Source organism: Poecile atricapillus, chromosome Z, assembly GCF_030490865.1.
Source record: "Poecile atricapillus isolate bPoeAtr1 chromosome Z, bPoeAtr1.hap1, whole genome shotgun sequence".
Classification (NCBI taxonomy): Eukaryota; Metazoa; Chordata; class Aves; order Passeriformes; family Paridae; genus Poecile; species Poecile atricapillus.
In genome coordinates, this window is record NC_081289.1 from 57841577 (window position 1) to 57868243 (window position 26667).

The window sequence follows — 26667 nt, forward strand, 5'->3', positions numbered from 1 at the left end:
TTTCCCAAGTACACGATGTAGTAATTTACTTAAACAGTACAGGTATAAACATAATATGATGGAATAACACTTGAAATACCTGAAACAGTAAAATGTTTAGAGAAATGACACATGGAAACCAGAGCCACTTGTGAAATAATTAAACTAATTTTTCTGAAGTTAAAACAGCTTTTGGAAAATGAAAAGAAGCAGAATCCAGGCTCAAGTCCAAAGAACTAAATGGAAAACCCATCTTTTCACACAGCTTGTTCTGTGGTATATTTATGATTACAACTGTTTGAATTAATTTTTATTCAATGGTTGTCTTAAATCCACAATAAAAAAAAAAAGGCAGTGTTGACTACCACTGGAAAATTGCAAATAAAATGTTTAATTTCAGAAACTGAGTTCACCATTTATAAATACACTAAAACATAGTAAATGCAAAATTAGATTAGGCATAGGTAGAGTATTTTAACAAAGCTACAACTTTTCTAAAAGGTCATAGGCAAATGATGACTTGTTTCCCAAAAATGTATTCAATGAAAACTGAAATGATAAGATGAATCTTTCTAGAGTTAAACTAAGGAGAATGTTCCTTTCAAATTAAAATGCTGGCTACTTTTTCCATTATTTGAAGTTTTAAAGGCTCTATATTCCGTTTGCCTGATGGACACCAACATTTAAGAATCAACCTTACTACATGAAGTTCTAAGCAGTGCACCATATCCATAAGGCTATTACTGAAAACCAGAAGATCAGTTATTTCTGTACTAGGAGCTTTAAAACAGGCTGTTCTACACAACTGAATTTACACTATGAGTAAGGGCTCAATTTTTACAATAGGGACCTTAAAGTTTTGATGCACTAAAGATTAGAAAAGGCTTCAGAATTACATTAGAATCTTCGTGGTAAGTTTCTTGCCTTTTTTTGTACATGGCATTAAATAACAAGCATTAATTCACAAACTTTGAGAGAACTTCCAAGACCTTTTATAAATACCCAGAATATTTCTGTAATTCACTTAAAATGTAAAACTTGAACAGGAGAACCCATAATGGGAAGTTTTACTACCGACTGCTGTATAACTGACATTCCATCTCATGTTAAATTTAAAATTTATTTTCAGATATTAAGTCAACAGTCTCCTGTAAACACACCGTCCTCAGTAACTCCTTAATCCTTTAAGTACTTTAGGGCTTGCAGTTAAAAACACCATATGATAAAAAGACAGCTTGAACCCCATCTTTCACGTACATCTTTCTTTTGACAACTACAAAACCTGTTTTCTTGCAATTAAAGCAATGTTCAACTAAAATACAGTACCTGGTTTATGGTTTTTACATAATAATTGAATAAAAAACTACAGAATAGAACTGTTTACATCTTTTTTTTTTTTTTTTTTTTTTTGCCATTCTATTAAAACAAATGACTGAGCTTTTTAAAGTTCATTTACAATTATGGATTAAAACCTACATAATTTTGTATAATTTGACGAGACAGGCTATCTCTAGTGTGAACTTTTAAAAAACATATATACAATATCTGGCCTGAAGTACTATGAATAAGGCACATGTAGACATATTGAAAGCTGAAAAAAATGAACCTAAAATTTGGAATTATAGTCACTGATTAGATGTCATACATGGCCCCTATTGGAGCAATTTAAAAATCCGAGTTATAGATAGTTAATATCCAGTGAGCAACAATAGATTTAGTCTAGAAGTTTGTTCATTAGTTTCAGTACTGGAAGTATATTAAAGGAAGATTCACTTTCAAAAAGATAAGCTTTTCAAAGTGTTCAATCATTAATCTTGACTGACTAAAGTTGTTGCTTTCATTGGATGTACTGAACAGTCTCTCTGAAGGAACAATGCTTGGTGGACAACCCAAGAACCTGACAGCTAATTTTGACAGTACTGGCCAAGATGACTTCTTAAAGTTCCAGTAAGTTAGAGGATCACAGTTATGCTCAAGCACTTCTTCCTCCAAGTAAGAAAGCACCATTTCCTCTGGTAACTTTGCTCTCTCTTTCAGGTCTTTTGTTTTCTTCATGTCACCCATGAGTGACCAAAGGTTATCTTCCCCATATGAATTTGTAGATGGTGAACCTATATCACATCCATTGGAAAGAGGTTTATCATCATCTGAGGTAGAACTCATTATTTCCAGCTCCCTGATTAAGTCTTGTTTATATTGTTCAGCCTCCTCTTCTGTAAATAATGATGTTTTATACCGGGGATCCAGAAGTGTAGCAAAAATGTACCTTGGATCATGAAGCGTGGAGGACAATCTACTCACCATAGCTTCTTTCAAAGATTTCAGCATAGTATCTATGCCCATAGTTTCCTCAAACAGCATTTCTATTTTTCTGTTAAGTATATGAATCATTGGAATCACTTGGCTTAGAGTAGACATGTGTGTACTCATCTCCCTACTTGCAGCTTCAAAAGGTTTGAGAGCATGACACACTGACTGCATGACTTCCCACTGGTCACAACTTATTAGTTCCCGAAAGCTGCACTCTATTGACATTTCATCAATTGCTCTTTTCTGTTCAATAAGACGTTCAAGCATATGAAATGATGTGTTCCACTTGGATGGAACATCTTGTATTAGCTGATGCTGAGGCAACTCATACTCTTTTTGCAACTCAGCTAGCTTCTCTTTTGCTTTTGCTGAGCGATGGACACGTTCACAGATCTTTCTTGCAATACTAAGCAAATTCTGAACCATTCTCTGGCTTTTAATAGCCTCATTTACAATTACATTAACAGTGTGACTAAAACATTGTACACTTGAATGATCACCTTCATTTAAAGTTTTCTCTATACTCTGATTATCAGTAACAGTAATCCCAATCTGAAGTCCAATGGAAGTAATCCATGTTTCCCACCAGTATTCTAGCTGCTTTTGAATACTGATTCCATTGTAGTCACAATCGATCTGTGATACGTTTAATAGTGCTGAGCAATGGTAATCCTCACACTGTGGTCGAAATGAAGACTCAAATGTTACCCAGTGAGCGGTCAGGGTTAGATATTCTCGTGTTTGGTTGCTCATCCATATTCCAGATGTAAAATGGATCACTCCACTTTCAGCTTCTTTAAGATGTGAAATAATTATTTGTTTTACATTATCATACATATCTGGAATTGCTGTCCTAGAAAAGTAAGATGGAGAAGGTAAAGAATACTGAGGTTGCAAATATTCAAGCAGCCTGTTAAAGCCAATGTTGTCTACAAAAGAATATGGCTGAAGGTCAAGTGCAATCATTTCAGCTACAAGACTTGTGATTTTTTTGGCAACTGGGTGAGAGTCACAAAACTTGTCATTGGTTTCATCAAAATTTGAAGATCCTAGTATTTCTGTGCGGAGTGGCATGTGATTATCCGTAGATGAGGATAATACTGTCTCTGGAACATCAGTTTTCAAAACATTGTTATGAAACCGCTGCAAATGTCTTAGAAGGCAACTTGTGCCTAGGTTTGTTGGCTTTTTCCCTCTACTTATTATACGTCCGCAGTGTGTACATATTACTTTTGTCGAATCTGCAGAACAAATTGAAAAGTGATTCCACAGTTTTGAGGTCTTCTTACTATTAACAGGAAATATAATTTGATTATCATGTGTAACCATTGTAGGCAAGTCAGTCAACTTTGAGGATGAACATTCTGCAGAAGCCAAAGTGGCGTAAGGAGAATTTGCCAAACTCACATCAAGAAAGCTCTTTTCGTTTCCAATTACATCAGGATGGCGTCTGTATAGATGTCTCATTAAGCAGCTTGTGCCCACATCTCCTTTCTTACCACGACTTATCATACAACTGCAGTATCTACATACTGCTTTTAAACTGTCTGCAGGCGAGAGTGAAAAGTGGTGCCAGACTTCTGACTTAAGCCTTTTCATAATCCTTTTATTTTGCTGAAACACAGCAGTAGGTTCAAATATTAGTGGACCTAATCCCTCACACTGTTTTTCAGGAGATGAAACAAAGGAGACTTCACCTATATCATCAGAAGATGACAGCATTGAGTCTTCCACTAGAGTATCTCCGGAAGTGAGATTAGTATGGATCTCCTCAGAGATTCTGTCTGGAGAAGAAGAAACAGAAGTTGGTTCTTTTATTAGTTTTCCTGGAGAGGATGACATAGAATTCAGATCGCTATCTGATGGTAGTAAAGAAGGCAAGAGAGTAGGAGGTGTGGTGTAGAGAGGTGGTATGCTGGTACCCCCCCCATTCTCTTGCAGGACAATGGAACGATGGGCTCTCCACATGTGTCTTATTAAACAACTCGTTCCTAGGTCTTTTCCATTTTTTCCTCTACTGAATTCATTCATGCAGTGGATGCAAACAGCTTTAGAATTATCTAGAGGTGACAAATAAAAGTGTTTCCAGACAGCAGATCTCCTTCTAGAACCTGATGCACTCTTTGGAAGTACAACTGTTTTTTCTGCTACATTCTCAACAGTGTCATCATATTGGTTGTTAGCTTGCTGTGGAGATGAACCAACCATGACTTCTTCTTTGCTGCACTTTTCAGAAACTGAGAGATCTGATATTTCTTCAGAAGAAACGATAGAAACAGATTCCTCAATTATTTGATCTGGAGATGGTATTTTAGAAGCCATTTTCTTGACCAGTTTTATTGGGGATAACATAGAACTCAGATCTCCAACATCTGCAGACTGAGGTGGCAGCAGTAATGTAGATGAAGAAAAGGAAGATATACCTGGCATAGTTCCATTTTCTTGAATTAGTACAGTGGGATGTGCTCTTCTCACATGTCTCATGAGACAACTTGTACTCAGGTCCTTTTCATTTTTACCCCTGCTAAATTCTTTCATACAGTACATACATATTGCTTTAGTGCTATCTCTAGGAGATATAAAAAAATGGTTCCAAGCAGGTGACTTTTTTCTGGAGCTTATGTTTCTGCTAGAAAGGAGGCTTTGTGTCACAGCTTCCATTGCTACATCGTACAGCGTATTATTATACTGAGAAAAAAGAGATCCATAATCATCTTCATTTTCTGTAGACAAATATTTGCCAGGGTTGTTGGTAATGAAGTTCTTTTCTTTGTCTTCCTGTTCATCACTGCTGTCCACATGTTTGAAATCATCTTGTTCTGTCTTTATACCCGTTCTTTCTAGAGTACAGTTAATGCTGTCGTCTTCTTGCTCTACTTTCAAGTTATTGATTTTTCCCAATACAAAAGTATCATCCATTCCGGGGGAATCTGCTTTACTCATGTCCATGGATGATAAATTCTTGCCAAGACTTCATTTATTAATAAATATAGATAATTTAAAAGATTATTTAAAATTTGATTAAAATTTTGTAACTTGTATACTGAATGTAAAACAAAATCTGTGCATGTGTTAAAATAATCTCTGGTTTATGAATTCTGTATCCGCATTGTACATAAGCAAATATAATTAGTCATGAAAATGCATTTAAAAATTATAGACTTAATTAATGGAATCTCTTTTTTTTTCTCAGGATCAGGACATTTCAGGTCATAGATGAATGTTCTCAAAGACAGCTACTGCTAAATGCTTCATGTTGTAGATATAATCCTAAAAAATGAATGTTCTGTTTTCTTGTTGAAGAAAGCCATTCTGTTCATCTTGATTGGGCTACTGAGATTCTTTTACACCATCTACAAAAAAAAAATCAGAAGACAAAGTTGACTAACACACATTAAAGAACTACAGTAAAGGTGAAATGAAAGCAGGCACTTAGTATTCTATGTTTTGGGTTTTTTCTCCTTTAAGATAAAAACTATTCAATGTACTATTGAAAAAAAAATGAAAAAGCCCAACATTTATTCAATACATTTACTGTGGGCAAATATGTGTCTATACATGCAGCTCTGGTTCAACTTTGACAAAAATCCAAGTCAAAGCATCACTTTTGTATTTCCATGCCCATACCTATGCTTCATCCTACATTATCATACAACCACTGCATGCACACACAAATACCAAAGTATACACACACATATCTACAGCCATATAATATATAGGTATCTCTATCTACCTATATATACACCTATAGTATAAAGTATATACTATAGCATAAAGAGTAGGTTTTTGAAGTTGCATAAAAAGGTGCATACAAAAGGGCAACACAGCAGCCTCAAAAACTACAAGCAAGTTGTTGAGCTGTCCCTCACAAATATGAAGAAATTGTCTGCATTTGTCAGTCACTTTTTTTAACACTGCAATTATATTAGAATTTTAAATTTTGCCAGACCCTTTCTCATTTATTCCTCTGTGTCATTAATGCAGTTATTGCTGCCTTAATTCAAGATAATAAACATTTTTGGCCACATTGGTGATGGTACACTCTGCATTGCAATTTTTGCAAACTATATTTTATGGAACTCTTTCTGCACAGCTGAAGACAAAATACAAATTTAAATTGATTATTTTAGAAAGTTTCCACAACTTTTATGTGTTACTAAAAGACAGGAAGAATTGGGGTAATTCTTGTAATGTCCTGTGCAAGGCCAAGAGTTGGACTGATGATCCTCATGGCTCCCTTCCAAATCAGCATATTCTATGATTTCAGCAATGTTAAAATTAGCCATAGCCACAAAACATATTAAGAAGGTTGTTATTCACACTGACATTTCCCACCTGTATCAAGATCAATGTCATAATAGCTTTGTAATCTATTTTAACTAATTTTCTTCTGAGGTTTGCTTACAAGAGAAATTAGAAACACTTTCTGTGTAGTTCTCATTTATGGAAAGCCTATCATCGTTACAACTTCCTTTCTTTTCCAGTGCAAGGGAAGGGGCAGGGAAAAGGAGGGGCAATGATCTTACAGCAGCTATTTTAAGAAAAGGGAGATGGAGCAGTCAGAACTTGCTAAGAGGTAGGAAGCAATTCTGCTTTTCTTTCTGTGTGAGTTTTAGTATTTATGCCTTTCTTTCTCATTCTCAGGGAAAAAAAAAAATATTTTCAGATATCAAAAGCTATGAGGGTTGAGCATGAAGAACAATGAAGGGAAAGACTTGATGAAAAAGAAAAACCTTAGATTTCTACAGGAAATTTACACTTCACAGGACTTTCCATTGGCTTGTGAAATCACATCTGAGAACAATTCTGGCAGCCAGACTAAATTTACATGACTCAGTACTAAACTGAATGAAATAGAAATTAGTGATCACACACATACTAATGATACGGACATATATGGATCTGGGACAAGAGAAAGAGTGTAACACTGTCAACTTTTCTTAATAGCAATCAATTCAAGAGGATTTTTGTTTCATCTTTACTTTGATCTAAGCTGTGAATTTGGAGCTTGTACTGCAAACAGGAAAAACAAGAAAATATAATAAGCTGTTGTGAATTAGGATCACAGAACAGAAAGGCTCATAAGCAAGTGGCTTGATGCAGAGCTTACAGAACATAAATTATGCATGGAAGTGCCAAGTTACAGTAAGGACATTACAGATTACTAGCTAGATTCACACAAAATAAATGTGTATATCCACTGGCATCGGGTTCTGATAAAGCTTTGTGCAATTTTTTTTTAGCTCAAAACAGGTAATCACATCTTTATCCTGCGATTTCTTTAATTTCTCAGCTATGCAAGATCAATTCTAGGCTTTAAACAGAGACCCTTCAATTGCCTCTGTCCTGATAAGCAGTTACTGCTTAACACAGTGAAGCTTAAGGTAACTGTGATGGGAAGATTTGAAAACCTGATAAATAAGACCAGTTACAAACTTTATAACCACACTTAACTAGATTGGCATTCATTAACAACACATTGTGGTTAAGTTCCTAATCACTATCAGCCATTATCACTACATATTCAAATACTTAGGCCGTAATCATCTTATCCTAAATTAGCTTTGAGTACACAATACCAGTGAGCTGATGCCATGTAGTTAAATACTGATGGCTGTGGTCCTTGACAGTCTTAGTTACTGAAGCTGAGGTGAAGAGGTGAGGGAGCTGTTTGGGCTATGAAGCAGGAACCATGGTGGTAGACTTCTTTCTTCAGTATTTCTCCTTGCTGTCACTGTGTGTTTTTAATATTCATACTCTCCTCCACCAAAAAATGTGGGAAGCAATCTCATCTGCTCCTGACTCTACTATCTTCATTTCTTTAGGACCAAAAATTGTTCTTGGTCCACCGAAAATCCTTCCTGAATATTCTGAATCCTTGATTTTTGATTGCAGTTTTTACTTCTTCAGCTGTTGATTCACATGGGTTTTGTCCTCTTTTTGTGCAATTAAACCCAGGTCTCCCTTTGTGGCTGTTAGTTTTATGTTTAGCTGTGAAAATGACTGCATGCTGTTAACAAAGTTATTCTATTAACAGTGTTTAAAAGCACTCATAGACTGTAGTCATTTACACTATTTTACTGTACTTATGACTGAGTGTAAGACAAGAAAAAGTTATTTATATCTTGTCCACTTTATGGCTGTTAGAGGTCTCTGGCTACATAGTACGTATTTTTCTCAGCCTTATTGCTGCCTTCTAGAAATGACCTGAGATTATAGGAGAAATAAGCTCAGAAATAGCTGAGATTAGAGGAGACAATCACATCCTGGGAAATCCCCAAAGTTGGATGTCCCTTAGAAGATTTTGAATGTATTTTTTTCCATTTTCTTTCAAATATCTAAGAATGATTTTTGTTGCTTTGAGGACTGGACAAATAGCAGAGCTCAGAGGGTTGCAATCAGCAGGGCAGTCTGGTTAGAGGAAACCTAACTCGAACAAACCTGAAACACAGGAGGGTCCATCTGAATACAAGGAAAAACTTTTCTTTTGACAGTGACAGAGCACTGGAAGCAGCTGCCCAGAGTGGTTGTGGAGTCTCCTTTGGAGATATTCAAAACCAAAATGGACAAAGATCTTCTCCAACCTGCTCCACCTGAACCTGCTATAGCAGGGGAGTTGGACTAGTTGATCTCCAGAGGTCACTTCCAACCCCCATCATTCTGTGTTATCATGCTACATCACACTGTAAAAGTAAGTCAAGCTCCTTCCCTTCAAACACCCTTTCATGTTCAAATGAAACTTTCTTTAGAATACACTCCCCAGAATACTCAGGGTTAGAAACAAATGTTTTTCATCTCCTCCTCCCATGCCGACTCTATGTAAAAGTTGATCTGTTTTAATAAGAAACCAAAAAGGATGTGTTAAAATTTTACAGTCTCCTAGAACAAAGTATGAATTTGATTATGACCATGTTTACATAGCTTATTTACCCTTGAACCCAAGCTACTCAAAATTAAGGACTACTGCTAAACAAACAGGATATTCAAGAAGGAAAATGTTTTCAAAGGGGCAAAAAGCTATAGGCAGTTAGCTCAAAGTGTTTTATGCTTTTGAAATCTCCACAATGAGATAGAGAGTCACCTTGCAACAAAACAATCTTCAAAGAAAATAAATAGAACTAAAGAACAACTATCTACTCAAATACACTACTCTGGACTATTACCTCCTGAACAATAGTTTGCTGTGGTAAGAAGCCAACAGAAACATTTTATAGGATTTTCCATTCAAAAATGGGATTACTGAAAGCATACAGTAGTTGTCAAGAAATGTGCAGAGAATGTCACTGATACTGAGCGCCACAGCAAACTGCCATGACCAGAAGAAATCACTGCTGAAGGAAGGAGGTAAAAAGTGAAACGCTGTTGTCTCAGAATTGCAGAGACATACATTAACACACAGAGAAATATGACAAGTATGCAAGAACACTGAACCATAAGCTGATTATTTTTTGTAAAGCAGAGCGTGGCCTGTAAGCTTTAAACAATTTTAGATTTTAGATTGAACAGCCAGGCGATAATCATGAACTTTATTATATCACAGAATCTTCGTGGAAATAAAGGTCCAGAAAAAGTAGTTTAAAACAAAAAAAAAATTACATTATTATTGAAGAGCATGCAGTGTAAATACAAAGACACACACCAGCAAAATGCAAGAACAGTTCTTTTAAGAAAGATGTGGAGAAAGTGAAAGTAAAAGCATTTACTAGTTTGAAAAAAAATATCAAAAGTACTGATAGATTTTGAGCATAAGATGTACATAAAAGTTCATTAATAGTAATTTGCACAAATGGATGTCTGTTTTATAATAGTGCTAATCTTGTTTATTTTTGGAAATGTACAGACATTATTAGGAGGACCTAAGAGCAAGCAATACAAGCAATAAGAAGCACATACTTTAAGAAATTATTTGCTTCAACTGCAGTGGCAAGTACTATATTAATTAAGGAACACTTGCTAAAGCAAAACAATCAAACAAAACAGAAACACACAAAAAAACCCCCCACAAAAATCCAGAGAACAGACATCCACAATCCTGAACAAATAAGTAGTACATATTCATATGGATTTATAGTCCAGATGAAACTTACTGCTTTTCAAAGTTACAAATCCCTTGAAGAAGGAAAACTAAGAACAGTGCATTTTTTCTATAGAAATTTCCTATGACAAAATTACAGTATTAGCTCACCTGTAAGAAACTAGAGGTTTGCATGATACTGATCAGTCAAAATGCAGAATTAGAAATGCAAAATTGGCATGTCAGTCACACTAAAACAAGGTGGGTTCCAGTCTCAAGTCTCACAGAAGCTCACAGGAATTTGCACAGATGTACTAATATGAACTAGAGGTATGCAATAGTTTAATCTTGAACAAAGTACAGAAAGTCAGGCTTAATAGAAGAAACACATCATTCTGGACTTCACGGACGGTATGATTTCTAGAGAACTGGATGAGAAAGAGTTGACACCTTTACTATTTTTAACTATTCTTTACTATTCTAAAAGTAATTACCATTACTTCTGAGTCACCTGAAAGGCAGATCTTATGAAAACCACTAACTGTCATGATTTTACAAGAGTTTTTCTCTCCAACTTGTATAACATCCTCTCACATCCACAACCCTATATGTTCCATCTGGACACAAAGGATTGAAGAGTGGAAACAGCACCACCAATAGTGAACACTGCTCCTTGTTGACATGAATACGTCTTCTGTGAGCTCCCCAGTGCGCTTGTGCTACTTGTGAGGACATGACACAGAGACCTCTGATTTGCTGAAGTATAAAGATCACTCATGTCCCTTCATGTTACTGGAAAACTCAAGGCTTGGTGTAAGCTGGGGCCTAAATCAGTCATTGCAGGCAGAGAAAAAAGGTGTAGAAAGCCAAGTATAACAGTCACCATTACACTCTGATTACACAACTCTAATTACAGATCCAGGAATTTAGCTTAAGCAGAGACTAAAAAGATAAATGTAAATATTCCCCTCTTTCTTGCCCCACAAAACATCAAATAATTTTACTGTGAACAGATGTTTTAAGCAGTAAAACAGACCTGCTAGGGCCAAGTTACACTTTTCTGGTTTAGTAGACTATGTTTTCTATTTTCCTCACCACCTCCAAATTAATAACAATTCAAGAAGGTAACAGCTCAGAAGTGAAAATTTTAGTCATTTGACTATTGTTAAATGGACAGTGTTGAGTTAAAATGTAACCAGCACACAGAAAACACGTAACACTGTACAAACTCAAACTCCTCAAATTTAGTTTCTTACTCTTGAAAGATGTTTTTATTTGTGCAGCTGTTTTCTTCTCTTGTTGCTGTAAACATGTAAAGTCAATGGGATGCTGTTTACTAATAATTTTCAAATAGTCCCTGAAACCTCAGAAAAGATTCAAAACTAAAAGCTCCAGCTTTACAGCAGTATTTACACCTCAAACCCTAAATCATCTGCAACAGTGTTCACGCCAGCTCCCCCTGCAAAAAATTACACTGGCTTGTACTCCAATGTGTAAAAGGTTGAAAATAATTAATGACAGTGGTAAAGCTGAAAAGAAACAATATGATTTCCAAATTAGCATCATTAAAAAAAAACAACTTTGGAACAAAGTGGAAATGAAGATATATTTAAGTAATATTTATTTTAAAAAAGGAGAATCTAGTTCTTAATTCAGTTCTTACACTTGTACATCCTCAATCATAAAGCTTCTTTAAAGAATTGAGATAATACTTTTAAAATATGATACATTACTATTATACGATACTATACATTTCCCATTAATTAAAGTGTGATAGAAATAAGGATGTTCAAGTTAGCATGTATATTATTTACATCGGGCTGACATTTAGTTCTGGTATCCCTATTTAGTGGTGTAGCAGGATGCTCTGCCTGGAATGGGGTAAACCAACTTGAACACTGCAAATATACAAGCGGTAAATGAAGCAGGGAGCAGCACACTGCTTTTGGTGCTGAATAATGCTGAAACCTGCCTGACTCATCAGTCCCAAAGCAAAACATCCTGCTAGTGAGATGAAGGTGTGGTAGATCTGTTCCTGGATAAATGAACAAACAAGTGATACTACTGATAACTTGTCCAAAGCTGCTGAGTTGACACAGCTGGAGACTGTGATCTAACCTGGCATCTGACCATCATCAGTCACTTTACACTATAAAAGCCCAGTCCTAAATTTTAATGCAGGGTCTTCTGACATAAGCCTTCTTGGAGTGTATGTATGGAGATTTGTCTCTTTACTGGGGAACATCCCTCAAGGTTACTCCTCTTACTCCTGGAGGCTGAGCTAAAGAGATTTGCCCAAGGTCATTGTTACGGGTGAGTAACATCAATCTACTTAATTGTTTTGCCAGCTTTCATACAACTGCTTCATAGTGCACTATATTAGAATAGTTGTTACAGTTCCTGTACTGTGTAGTAAAATATTCTGTAAATTATTTGTATCTAATGATAATACATCATATATATTTATATAAAAATATATGGTTTGCCATCCTTAATCCTGTAGGACAAAGTTGTATAAAGGTTCAATTACACCTCTATAATCCTTTGGACAAAAACTGATGAAAAGTCTGGATCCAGCCACACCCAGGCTCCTCTCTGAGAAGAAGTTCAGACCCTGCGACTCAACAGGAGGGCATCTCTAACAAGCTCTGAAGCTCCCATTCAGCCCACCGGGTTTGGTAAACAAGCTCAGTACCCAAACGTTTCATCAGACTCAAGTGATGCAGGCTCACTGCACAATTCTTACATATTCTTATGTGTAAGAATGAAGCAGGTATCTGATACAGGGTACCGAGTCAAAGTTCAGCCTTTTCTCTGAAGAAATCAATCTTCATAATTTATCTGCCAATGTACTAAGCATGTATCTATTTGAAGCATCATCCTCTACCACCTAGACTTAAGTAACATTCTTAAACACGCTAAAGCCTATAGCACAGAAATCCCCATTCCATACGGTTTTCAACAGCATTTATCTTGAAAGTAAAATAAAAATGTAAAGCTACAACAACAAAATAATCACCCTGGTCAAAACATCACTCCCAACTTCAAGTAAAAAAAAAACAAGGAAGCATGTTACATGTGCCACCACACATAACATTATGTATCACTGGAATTAGTAGCACTATTCACACCTACAACCACCTGATAAGCCTTTAATTGTTGCTATTTTTCTCCTTAGTGCACTAAAAATACCATCAGATCTCAAACGGGGCTACATCCCTTCACATGTCCTTTACTAACTTCTCATTGCAGCACACTGTTATGAAGGACAAAAAAAATGCGTGTTCTACACATGCTAATAATTTGTCCCAGCTTCTACTAAGAGAATACTCATAAAAACAGATCTATCACGCTAAGTAAATCATGTCAGCGTTTGCCTAGAATCCAAACTGTCTCAAGTGCTGAAGTGTTACTTCTCATTATCAGGCATGCAATACTTGCAGGATATGTTTCTGAGGTATTGTTCACACCTACCAAAAGTCAGATCTTTCAGTGGTTAAAATGCCAATGTTTTAAGCAATAGTTTCATTAAAACTTTAAGCAGGATTTTCCCAAGTCTTACACATCAGTTCAGTGTTGCTACAGCAAATTATATATTTATTTTGATATTTTGATCCTTTACAATTTTTGACAAACAAATATCATATGCTAATATGATGGGGAAAATCATACATGATTTATGTTAGAAGAAGTAAGGTGGTTTTCTTAAGAAATTTTTTTTTTTACACAGCTGATGCATGTATTGTTTGGTTTAGAGCATTTTTAGAGCAGGACATCAAAGCTGCTTTTAGTATCACATGCTGTACAATTTGGAGCTGACAGGAGACAAATAAAGGTTGCAGTAACACAACACAAGGGTAAAATGGAGAAGATAAAAAGAACAGAGTAGGAAAGATGCATCAGTATTATCACAGGATAGGAAAAGCACACAACCAAAACCACAGTAACAACAGGTAAGTCAGAAAAGAATGAAAGGAAAAAAACTAAAATTTACTCCATATTTCTTGAGAACAGCAGCTTGCTTTCAGAAAAGCATGAGAAAATTCAAAGCAAAGCTCCTCTGACAACTCTTCTCTCCAAGTGATCAATTCTCTGAATAGCCCATTAGACTCTTCTCTTCCTCCTCCCATGCAGCCCACAGCTGATGAAGTAAAAGGGATAGGATTAGGACAAGTGATTTTTCTACTGACTACTCTACCTTCCTAGCTTGCAACATAATGAAAACCATACAGTTTTGTGGGTTTTATTTTTGTTAAATGTCTATCTTTAAATCCAATAAGAGTGAAACTTCAAGCATGTTAAGGATGATTTCCAACACTAAGAAATGATACACCTGTAAAGAAGAAACCTGAATAGGCTGGATGATGAAGAACAAAAAACAGTTAGGAGAGAGACACACCATGTTTTGTGTAGTCAGTCTTCTTGGAACTCTTGCTGAAAACATCCATGTAAGTAGAAAGTGAAGAAAGTCCTCACAGAATGTAAACTGAGTCCTTTACAGAATATATTACATTCACCTGTTATAACTATAATTTTTCTGATATACAAAATGGAACTACCTGTTAAACTGGTAAGACTACCATGTAGTAGTATTTATTTTCCTGCTAACCAGATGAAGTCTGAAGATGTCTTTTTTAAAAACCCTTCATAGCTATCCATCAACCCAATTCTGTTCTCATATTAATGCAAGTTAGTTGTAACTAACTAACCTCGGATAGTTTCAACAGTGCTATTGAGAGATTTCCCATTATTTATATATATAGTATTTGTATATGTGTAACATGACATAATAATATGCTTCTATTAAAACATTTGTATCCTGGAATGCTTGTGAACTCGAAGGTTATGCAAAGGAAATGCAATCCATCATACCCAAGACCACAAAAACATATTTTCAAGGGTATGAACAGTAGTTTAAGTACTTCATAGGGATTTTTTTAAACCTAAGATTAATCTTCCTTTTGTCACACAACTTTATTTCAAGTGAGAAGACACCTGGTATGGAGATGAAAAATTTCTTTGGAGAATCATTTGCAACTGAGAGTACCTTCTTTCTTGCTCATGTAATAAACTGAAGAAGCATGCCTAGATTTTTCTTAAAGTAAGGAAAAGATAATCTCTTTATTAAATCTACTAAATAAAACAGAAAACAATATTCACAATACTATCCAAGGTAATTAGAGTTCAGAAACACTCAGTTTCACCACTATGCCAATGAGAACAAGAAATGTAATGAAAATAAAGAGGTAACTTTAAAACCAAGTTTCCATATCACATGCAGGCATAATGCACATGCCCACAATAGGGGTGAACTTCTTATGCCTCTTTCACGCATTTTTTGTCATTCTGTATTTTCTAAGTAAATTGTACATTCATCAGTAGCATCTGACATTTTCACCTGAAATCCCACTTTAAAAAACAATGATCACATCTCTCTCCCTCTCAAAACAAACCCTCCTAGTCATGGAACAGGGGCGAGGGAGGGAGAAATGACAATGCATCGTCTTCGTATTCACTTGTCAACCTGCCTGTTTGTAGCCTCCATAACAAGAGGGATTCTCCTCTTAACCTCTTTTAGGGATATATTCTCTTTGTCTTCTTCAAGGCAAGGTGAAGTTAGTCTGAGGCACAAAGTGTGCCCTTATCTCTGATAACAAGCTCTGACATCCAAGAAAACACCGTGAAAATAACTGTTAAATAGAAAAGCTAAAAGTGTGTGTAGAGAGTTTTCTCAAGTCACTGGGTGAAAAAGTTAAACTAGTTCAGAAAACAGAAGACAAGATGGAGGATTTAGAGTGTTTTCTCTTTTCCTTCTTTCTTCTTCATCTTCTTCTAGAAATTTTTAGGTAATAGTTAGTGATTGAATAGAAAATACCGCAGTGCAACACACAGCTGATGGATCATTAAGTCACTAAGAAAAATAATATACCTGTCTATTGTTAATTGGGTGAGAATAAGTATAAAGAGACTGCGTAGTTTGGGGCCATTGTGTGCTATTCAAGCCAACTTGAACCAAAGCTGTGGTGGATGAACTTGTGCAGAAAGTCTGGGGAAGACCTGCCAAGTCTTTTGATTATATATTAATAAACACGAGAAACGAGAAGCTAACAAGCCTTTTACAGTATCCTTCCTGAAAAAGAACTGAGATAGAGGAAACTCCCCTTTGAGGGGGTATCCCAGAGGAGCTCAGCCCTGAAGAGACCGAGATCCCACAGCAACAGGTGAGACTTTGCAAAGACTTAACTGACTCAGACAACCAAGCTAAAGGAAGCCAATACTGTTTCCACCAGCACCACACTGAGCACTCCCAGGAAGTACTTCTCTCAAAAGAAATTATTTATAGAAGAACCATCCTACTGCCGTAGACAGATCTTAAATTTGACCAAATAAGGTTTTGCTCAAGGAGCAAAAAATACAAGAAATTTTAAATTAAGAATAAAGCTTTTTGTAGTACTTATTTTAAAAAATGCAGTTAATGAGCTTTAATTAATGTAATGCAACTCTGTTTTTAAGTAAGTTTGACACATACAACTACATGGGTGTCCTATCCACTGCAAGATCCACAACACTATTACTATAACAGGTAAACAAATGGATAACCCTTTCCATTCACTTGATTCCTATTATTATTAATTATTATTTTAATAAACTTAATAATTTGTGAGTTATAGAAAAGGGAAATAAAAACATTTTTAAAAAAGGATGAGGAATCTTCCTGCTCTTTATGAGCATCATTGTATTTCCTGTCATAAATTGATTATGGTCTCCCCACAGTTCAGTAAGCCACTGAAGACAACTCAAAATCACTAGAAAAGGAAACAAGCAGGACCTCAATTCCTCCCATTTCCCAGTACCAAAGCAAGGATGCTGCTGACAGCACAATCTGCACACTTACTGAAAGCAGACCCACTCTTCCCACTGTTTCAGCAGCTATTGATGCAAGTCACAGCAAGTGACAACCTCCCATGAAATGAGTTGTAGAATCTTGTCTTTCAGTTGCTTTTTTTCCCCCTGTCTGTACATATGCTCCCATATCATGCCTATCACATTTCCACCTTTAATGAAGGATAAAGAAGGGGAACCACAGAGTAAAAAACCAGAAAAAAATACATGATTGCCATGAGCTATGCCCATATTAGCACTGGGATTTGCAGTTAAATTAAGAAAGGTTGCCATGAGCTAGGAGCCAGTAGTTGGGTGTGAGACATAAACAGGCAGCAGTTTTCACACTGCTTTGTTCTCTCCCACCTTCTCAGGGCACATCTAGCACTACTAGACCCCTTTAATCAGGAACTAGCTTTTCTTCAATGATCTAAACTGCACATAAGAATTACTGTATAGCATACAAACTGAAAGACTATTGGATTACAATGGATGCTGAAGGATGTAGACCATTAACAGTGCTGACCTACCGAAATTTAAAATTTTCACAGTAAAGGTAACATCTGGACAACAGAATCTTTGTTCTCAGGAGACTCCAGCTCTATCTAAGCATCTGTTTTTAGGGTACCCACTCTCAAGAGAGTACTGTTTTAATCACAAATTAAGAAAGGATTTATCAGAACACTGAGCTTGCAGTCAACAACATTATTTCATATGAGACTGAAAATCAAGAAATAGTTCTCGAAGGTACAAAGACCAGATACTCATTTTCATTGGACAGGTAATACTAAAGTGGATTATTTTCATTGAAGGCATTTAACCTTGAGAGTCACAATGGAAAGGCACTTTGAGTATTATATACTACAGTGCTTGACATCATATAATGAAACTGTGCAAAGCATTCAGTGACCTTGAGATGAGTATATTAGAATACAGCATTAACTACATGGAGAGTGAACTTTTGCATATTCTGGAAAAAAAACACCTTTAGTGGTCTAAAACTGACCTGGGAGGCTGGTACAAACAACTACTCACTCCTGCTCCTCAGCTCTCCTCTAGGTTTGGAGAGCGCTAGCAGCCAATTTTTCCTTAGACTGGTGAAGAATAACCCACAGACAGATTTAGTATGTAATGAAATCTACATCTTCTGTATTGGTCACCAAGGAAAAGTTTCCTTCAAGGAATGAATCTGAATCAAACTTTTAACTTCTCTTCCTACAGGGACCACAGTCTTACAGGGAAATGCTGTGAAAGTTGTGGTTGTTCAAAGAGAAGGCTCCAGGGAGACTTTAGACTAGCCTTTCAGGAAGAGGAGTTTGTAAGAAGGATGGAGACCAACTTTAGTAGGGCCTGTAATGACAGGAAAAGGGGTATGGGTTTCAACAAAAAGAAGGTAGAGTTGAACTAGATATAAGGAGTAGATTTTTTTCAATGAGGACAATTAAATGCTGAAACAGGTTTTCCAGAGATGCAGTAGATGCCCCAACTCTGGCAACACTCAAGGCCAGGCTGGATGGGGCTCTAACTCATGTGGTCTAGTTAAAGATGCCCCTCCTCATGGCATGGGGTTTGACTTCATGGCCTTTAGAGGTGCCTTCTTCCGATTCTAGGACCCCACCAAGACTTCCTAGCTCAAAATTTTCTCCATCTTACACATTCTGTCCATCTGTTGCTAACATGCACGTTAACCAGTGATACAGATGGCTTAAAAATTGAAGTATTTTATTCAGGGCACAGAGGGGATGAGATAAGAAATAAATACAAAGTTCTGAAACACTATACAAGAACAACATTTATTGTTACTCCACATATAAATGCTTATCATCATATAAACAATCTTTTCTTTACAGCATCTTACTTAGGAATCTCAGGCTTCCAAAAAATCTGTATTCAAAAGCTCAAATTGAATATATAAAGTTTTAATATTTTTAGACAAAAACCCTAGAAGAAAATATTAAAACTAACTCGCTCAGTGAAGACATGAAATTTGATTAAGATGCCTGTAATTTGAGTACAGGATGAATGCAGCATCTAAGTAACCTCCACTTTCTAAACAGTATAATTCAGGGTACGGATGTATATATGCCAGCTGATACCACGGAGTAAGGGATGCCCATAAATCATAAAACAGTTACTATTTCTGTACCACTCTAAAGATATCCAAGCTTCTAAACTTAAATTTTTAAGGCTCAGGCACTCATACAAACCTCGTGCTAAATTATTAAGCTCCAGACAAGTCAGTGCCCAGGCATACAATTATTCATTACCTTTTTCCATTGTCTTCCTTTAAATTAATAAAAATAATGATACAAGACCCAAAACAAACAAGCTGCTCACTAGTTTATTTAGAAAAACAAACTTACACATCTGTTCCACTGCAGGCAGGCGACTTCATTTGAGGTTAAATAGTTGCTACTCAAACTTAATGAGATGATTGTATCTAAGGAAAAAAAGAAAGTAATTGCTTTTAATATTTTTTAAACACATTAACTGTCACAGTGGCAACTCATGAGATGTTTCAAATTTCTCTTTAGGTGACAGCTCCAGGAGCTGCACTTAACACCTCAGCTTTTTTCAAATCCCTAGCCCTCACAATTATCAAGAAAAATCAGACATTTTCACTTCTAGAGCTCCAAAGCAAAATAAAAATAATAATAAAAACCCATCAGATGATTGCTAAAATAAAATTTAAAAGTCAAATTTTTGTATTTATTTTAGCACTGCTCCATTTTATAATGCTTATGCTGAATGAAACAGAGTCTACATTACATGCAAGATTTTATGGGAGCTTGCTGACACCTTTCCATACACTACAGGATTCACCTTGTTAAACCTTCTCTTCATAACCCAAACATATTGCTTATACCAACTAACTTGCTTGCACCAACCACATGTATTAATCAACATGCAATGGGATAGGATCAACACAAGATTATCATTCCCCATGTATGAGAAATGAGCAATTGCAAGTGGAGCATATTAGATCACATATTTTGACTTGGCAACTAAACAGACCAAAACAGTCTATTGCAGGACACATTTTTTGAGTTTTGCAACTTCAGTTCCAGTGATCTCATCAATATACAGAATGAGTGCCATAGTACAGAGGCCCCAGTACACTGTGAAAAACCTAACCCAACAAACCAGGAAAACATTTTGCCACCTTATAAAATCCATAATCTGCAAGGCATTCTCTCTTATATTGCAGAGCTTACTCTTCTTAATCAGACTGAGATGTTTAACACTATAAATATATATATATACACACATACACATGCATATATATATCCACACTTAGAGTTTTTTCGCTTAGGAAGATTATCTCTCAGAGGGCCGACAGTCCTGATGACTGGCTTAGTGTGCATTATGAAATGAACTATCATTTCTCTTGCTGACATTTTTTACTTAAAACCATTCCGATAGTGCCTCTTAAGCAATTGAAACACCTCCAGAGCTGTGCTGCTGGCTAATTTGACTGTTGAGATACTTTAGCTATCCCTATTACAGCAACATATAAATAATGTATGCAGAGAGGAAGGTGTCAGCCAAGGAGACACAGACCCACCAGAGGCAGGGCGCTCAGTGGAGCAGTCAGGGAACTCTCCTCAGATGTGGATTAAGCTCCTCAGGCAAAGCAGGGAAGTGAACCTGGCTCTCCCACATTCCTTGCAAGTGCCAGAGCCATCAGACTACAGGCAAAATAAAGTACAAATATGCATCCTGCGCTCCCTGATGTCTTTAGAACACACCAGAAACCCTCAACCCTTCTATTCCCATTTTCCCCCTCTCTGATTTGTTAAAGATGACTATAGTTTCGTGCCAGGCCAAATATTTTATTAAATTCAAATTAATGTTTGGGTTTTCTTGACTGTTTATTTTTGTGAGAAGAATCACAAAAAGTAATTTTAGCTGGATCTCAGATTACTTTCTTTAGAGGCAAACTGATTTTTTTGCAGGCAGATTGATTCAGAAAATAGCATACAGAATGACAGCAACAGGTAAACAGATTAATTATTAAACAGCCACTTAACCTATTTGGGGTAAAACAGGCACAAATTCTTTGATCATTGCCACACAAGAGAAATATATTATTAAATATTTCCCATATATTTTGCAAATAATTGCAAAAAAGTATTGCTAAAATGTTCAGCTGTTAAAAATCCTATTTTCAGCCTTGATTTTCAAGCTAATGAGTACTGCACCCCAGAACTGACTTTTATATTAATTATACAGAAAATCTGAACACTCCCTGCAAAAATTACTCTAACATATCTCAGGAAAAACAATCTGTATGACATTCGTGAATGAAAACTAGAAGACACAGTGTAACAAGGAAAAAAAAAATCCAACAACTTTTCACACAGCTGCAACAAAAAACCAGTTCCCTTCTAAACCTTCAGAAAGGGATTGTCCTACACGTCCTTAAACAACAAAGGAGCAAGGGAAAGAGGTAAGAGATAGAAAGGACGCAACTGCGCAGTAATTGCTAAAGAGAGCACGCAGGTTGTGAGTTTACATAGAGATTATAGTAATATAATAATATTTCTTATGTCAACATCCACTGAAAACCAGTCTTAGACTATAGAAAAGATTTATACCACACCTTTCAATATGTTGTTCAATATAAAAAAAAAAATAAAAAAAAAATCACTATTTATCCCGAATTATCACACTTGAATGAAAAGAAGGGCCTTAAAAATCAAGCTATTTCCCTGTTTTGCTTGAACAGCCCATCATATTGACTTCTATCTCATCACAAAAAAAAAAACCCCAAACCAAACCACAACCCCAAACCAATACTACCATGGTTCAACTATGTACCACACTAATTTAGGACAGAAGTTCCTTCGCTTCAGCAAACAAACAAACAAAAAACATAACAAAAAAAACCCAAACAATGAACAAAAAAACCACAAAAAAAGTATTATAAAAGCTTTAGTTTTTCTTACTTCTTGACCTGAGAGCTTTAAACTCTAGATTTCACTTGAAAGCTACCATTAGGCCACAGAAAGTACTCAATTTTTTCAGTAATTGGATGAAATGAAATCATTACATAGCTGTAAATTGAGCAATACTGAGCATGCCAGTAACAAACAAATTAAATAGCCAAGGATGTGCAGAAAACAAGGTACATCTGCCATATAAGAACTCTTTCTTTGTGAGGTCTATTTTGAAAGCATACACTACAACAGGTAACATTCTGTGAATTTCATTAATTTTTGTTGACACTAGTAAAATAGGAAGATCATCCCTACTTCAGGAGAAAAATGTCAGTCATGATGAGTTAAACACTCTGCTCTATATGGTGCAAAATTCCCCATTAAACTATCTATAATATTCTTTTCTATATAAAACTGTATCATCCTGTTATTTGCACATAGCTGATTATTTTAACTGTTCATTACAGTGGCAACCCCATAGCAAAACATGATCACTTTGAAGATGAAACTCTTAAAAAATAAAAGCAAGCTGCAAAAAAACAGGATTAACAAACCCCCCTGTAAATATTCTTCACTGTGAATGGCAATAAATTGCAGCAAGCTGTTGGGAAATACAACATGCACATTCTTTCACTCAAACCTTCTCAGAGGAGAAAAAAAAATGCCTCAGAAGTTAATGTATTTAGGATTCTAAAAACTCAAAGAGAACAAAATCCAAGAAAAAAAGGAGAAGAAAACAGAAAAATCCAGTAGACTCAAAGGCCAATTCCTTCTGTAATACCTAGTTTTAAAAAGTATTTGATAGTACTTTAGTGGATTGACAATCTTAAATAAACATGTAAAATTCTGTTGGTCTCCTGTATTTTCCAAGGCCCTGTTATAATTCTTAGGGATATGTTAATGTTTATTGAAGAAGACCCCTCTGCACTAAGCACCTGTGACACTGGCTGCTTCTGCAAACACAATTCTTGCTCTGGACATTTACTGTCTTGGTTTAAAATAAGCCATAGTAGGGGGAAGCACCAGACAGAGAGGTTGCAGCAAAGTAACAGGAAGATAGCAAATAGCAAACATTAAGCTCATCACCTGTCTAGCCTTCTGCTGTTCTATACTTTGCCTCTCACATTATCAATGAGGATGCTGTACATATCACAATTTTGCCTACATAGATGTTATGAATGAGTGGTTTGGCTGCTTAAAGGAACACTGTCAAAGTGTTTAAAAAAAAGACAGGTTTAATATGGATATGTGAAAAAGCAACTTTACAGAGTTCAATGGCAAGATTCACTATACTACTTACTACACAGACTAAAGCATACAAAGGAAGATCAAGTAAGAAGCAATTTGGAATAATTTACACAAAAGCTGTGAATGCAAAAGAAGTAAGATTACAAAGAATATGGGTGGAAAGATAAGGGTGCAGAAGGATTTAGCAGCACTTAATACTTCAGTACTTTAACATTTACAAAGTGATTTGTTAGTTTTCACAACAATTTTAACAATGGCTTAACTATGGATTCAAAATAATAACATTTGTATCACAACCGATTCAAATACACACAGGTAAATGATGTATACACCTTTTCTATGAGTGTAAAGGCTCCTATGAAAAATTCCCCTGAAATTCACTAAAATATGTCAAATCCCTTTGAATTTCCCAACAGGCAATGGTTGCACCTTGATGAACATGGAGATGGGGGGTGAGAAGCTGACAGTCCTTGAGTACCATGAACTTGAAGGTTTGTGAGCTCTGGGAGGTGCTGGGACTGGCTGCTGTGGTCCAGGTGAGCTCAGCCTCACTTAGGACTGCTGTTTATAGGGTCAGAAGACAATTGACTTTGGTCATCAGAAGCCTTCCTTCTTGACCAAAAATGAAGTCAGTAACTACTAAGCTCCTTTCCCCAAAGTGCAGTAACAATGGTACCGTTCCACTTGGGCTACATCCAGATAAATGGTTTACCAAAGCTACAGGAGGTAATTGCTTATCCTTTTTTTCCCACCTTTACTACACCAGAGCTCCCTCGCGGCCCAACTGGTACAGTCAAAGGACTGCTTCACCACTCAGCTGGTTTGCTCGAGGCTTCCCAGGAGACTCCAAGGCAGAGCAGTCACAAGAATGGGGAGGTGTTACACCACAAGAAGAGTTATTTTTATGTAAGAGTACAAATGCTTGAAAAACTTTTCTCCAAGATGTTTAGTTTAGGTACTTCATTTTACTTATTCTCAATTAATTCTTACATTTGACTGCTCTGGAGAACGCCTATGGAATAAATTCCTCAACATCTACTGAAGCTGCAAGGTACTAGCAACATAAAGTACCAAAGCAGATACACATCCAACTGTACAAAAACTGTCAGCATCTTGCCTGTTGCTCTTATACCTAGTGGACAGCACTCAAATTTTTAAAAGTACACCGAAGAATTTATTTTGTTTTGAACAGAATTTTTTCCTCTGCAAAACCAGTCTCCATAGTGAATAATAGCTAGAATGCCCCTGCCCAGTATTTGCACAAACACAGGCTTCCTTAGCAGCAGCATAGTATCTTGGGGATAGTTGATAAAGTCTTCCAGACTTCACTCCCCCCAGAATGTAAGCCAGAATGTCCTCCCAAGGGTGCAGGCCTGCTCTTAAAGTGAAACACTGCATTACTGAAAATAACCTTCAGAAGTAAAGTGCTGTACTCACGCTCTTGAAAAACAAAACAGATACATATGTATAGTGGGCCATAAAGACAACGTGTAAGGAAAGTCCGGAAAGTACGTTCATATTATGGGGGCTTGAAAATCTTTCTCTGCTTAGTATTATATGTGTAGCATGACAGCTCATGCTAAATTATTGAAATTTCTCAAAGGAACCCCTCAGAAACAAGACAGGACTGCTTCTAACAAGCACTACAGAGAGAGGTCTCTACACTACAAAGCCTAACTACTAAACTTAGCAATGATAAATAGAGCCACTATGAATGCAAAAGAGGCTTTAACCTTTCAGTATAATACATGTTTTTATACTTTCAGTAGGCTGTATATGCAGCAGACAATTTTAAAGTGCATCGGACACCCTGAGAACTCAAGTAAGCATTCTAACACAAGCACTCGACATCAGAAGCTGCCTCAGTGTAGATCTAGAAGCTACAAGACATTTTTAAGCAAAATTGCCATGCCCCAAGCACAAAACGAGAGCAACACTACATGAAAGCTAAATTCTGCACTTTTCCGAGCCACCGTTCTTGAGCGACTCTGCCAAGGAGGGATGGCTAGAACTTCACCGCAAAAAAACACAGACGCGGCGCTCACCCCGCGGCCGAAGCCGCTGGCGGGCGCCTGCCCACCTCGTGTCCTGTTTCTCGGAGAGGGAAAACGCTTTTTAGGATTACCGGGCTTTCCGGTCCCGGCACCCGACTCGGGAACTGTATCCGAGGCGGTCCCCGGTCCCAGGTTCGCACCCTGAGGAGGGCGGTGGGCTCTCCACGCCTGGGCTGCCTGGGCCATCTTGGGTCGGGATGGCAGCGGCCACATGGTCACCGCTCCCTCCACGGGCCCGGCTACTGCGGCCCCGCCAGGTGGGCGCGGGCGCTCAGTCCCGGCGGGTCCCGCCGGTCCGACCCGGCCCGGCCCGCGCCGCCACAATGCCGGGGGGGGCTCGAGGCGCACCCGGCCCCGCGGCGGGCACCCCTCCCCAAGCGCGGGGCGGTGGGGCCCGCCAGGCGGCCCGGGACAGCACCGAACCCCTAGGCTCCAGCAACCTCTGTTCACCGGGCCGTCCGCGCCCCCCGCGGGGCCCCGCAGACAATAGAGCCGGCACCGCCGGCCTGGTTCCCGGCTTCCTGCACTGCCCCGCCACCACACGCCCCCTCCCCGGCCTAGCGGCGCTGTCCCGCGGGCGTTCCCGGGAGGGACAAGGCGCCGCCGGGTCGGGACGCAGCTCCCCGGCCGCGCAAGGCACCGAGGCTGCTGAGGCCAAACGCAGAGGTGGCGGGCACGGGGGGGGGGGGGGGCGGGGAGGGAGGGAGGGGGGAGCCGGGAGGGGAGTGCGGGACCAGAGAGCCGTACCGCCCTGCCCGGCGCCCTCCCGGTGCCAGAACAGTACTACTCACCTACCCGGGCGGCCGTCCCGGGGGAAGCCGGAGGTCGCCGCTGCCGCCGGCCGGCCGGGCCCGAAGGAGTTAAGAGGAAGGGCCGGGCGGGCCCGTCCCATTCATTACCCGGCGCTTTGTCTCCGCCGCCGCCGCGGCGCTGAGCAGCTGCCCCGGCTCGGCCGCCGCGGGCGCGGGGCGCAGGCGCGGGGGGCGGCGCCACGCACGGCGCGCGACATGTCAGCACGCCGGGCCGCAAAATGGCGGCACCGGGCCGCGATGCTCAGGGGCCGCGGGCTCCCTTCGCATCTGAGTCGCGGCGGCCCCCCATGCGGGTCGGAGCCCGACACCGGCCTTCTCCTGAAGAGTGCGGCCGCTGGTCGCACTCCGCTTCGTTGCTGGGGCGGCTGAGGGCGGTGGATGCGATGGCTCTGAGGGCGGCGGGCCGGGTTCAGAGCGGTTCCTGTGGT

The 26667-nt window shown here is 38.2% G+C and overlaps 1 protein-coding gene across 5 annotated transcripts; it reads right to left on the reverse strand.

Moving 5' to 3' along the window:
* LOC131573164 (zinc finger BED domain-containing protein 4-like) lies at window positions 1–26388 on the reverse strand. 5 transcript variants are annotated; one of them, XM_058826854.1, is made up of 4 exons: window positions 26219–26388; window positions 19549–19625; window positions 14298–14444; window positions 1–5642 (listed from the first exon to the last, which is right to left on the reverse strand). In XM_058826854.1, the coding sequence occupies exon 4, from the start codon at window positions 5236–5238 to the stop codon at window positions 1720–1722; it is 3519 nt and encodes a 1172-aa protein (XP_058682837.1). In that variant the 5' UTR covers window positions 5239–5642; window positions 14298–14444; window positions 19549–19625; window positions 26219–26388; the 3' UTR covers window positions 1–1719. The 5 variants fall into 5 exon arrangements, with proteins under 5 accessions (XP_058682837.1, XP_058682840.1, XP_058682836.1 ...); XM_058826857.1 differs by lacking the exon at window positions 26219–26388 and adding an exon at window positions 25454–25585; XM_058826853.1 differs by lacking the exon at window positions 14298–14444.
* Between the last annotated feature and the right edge of the window lie 279 nt (window positions 26389–26667).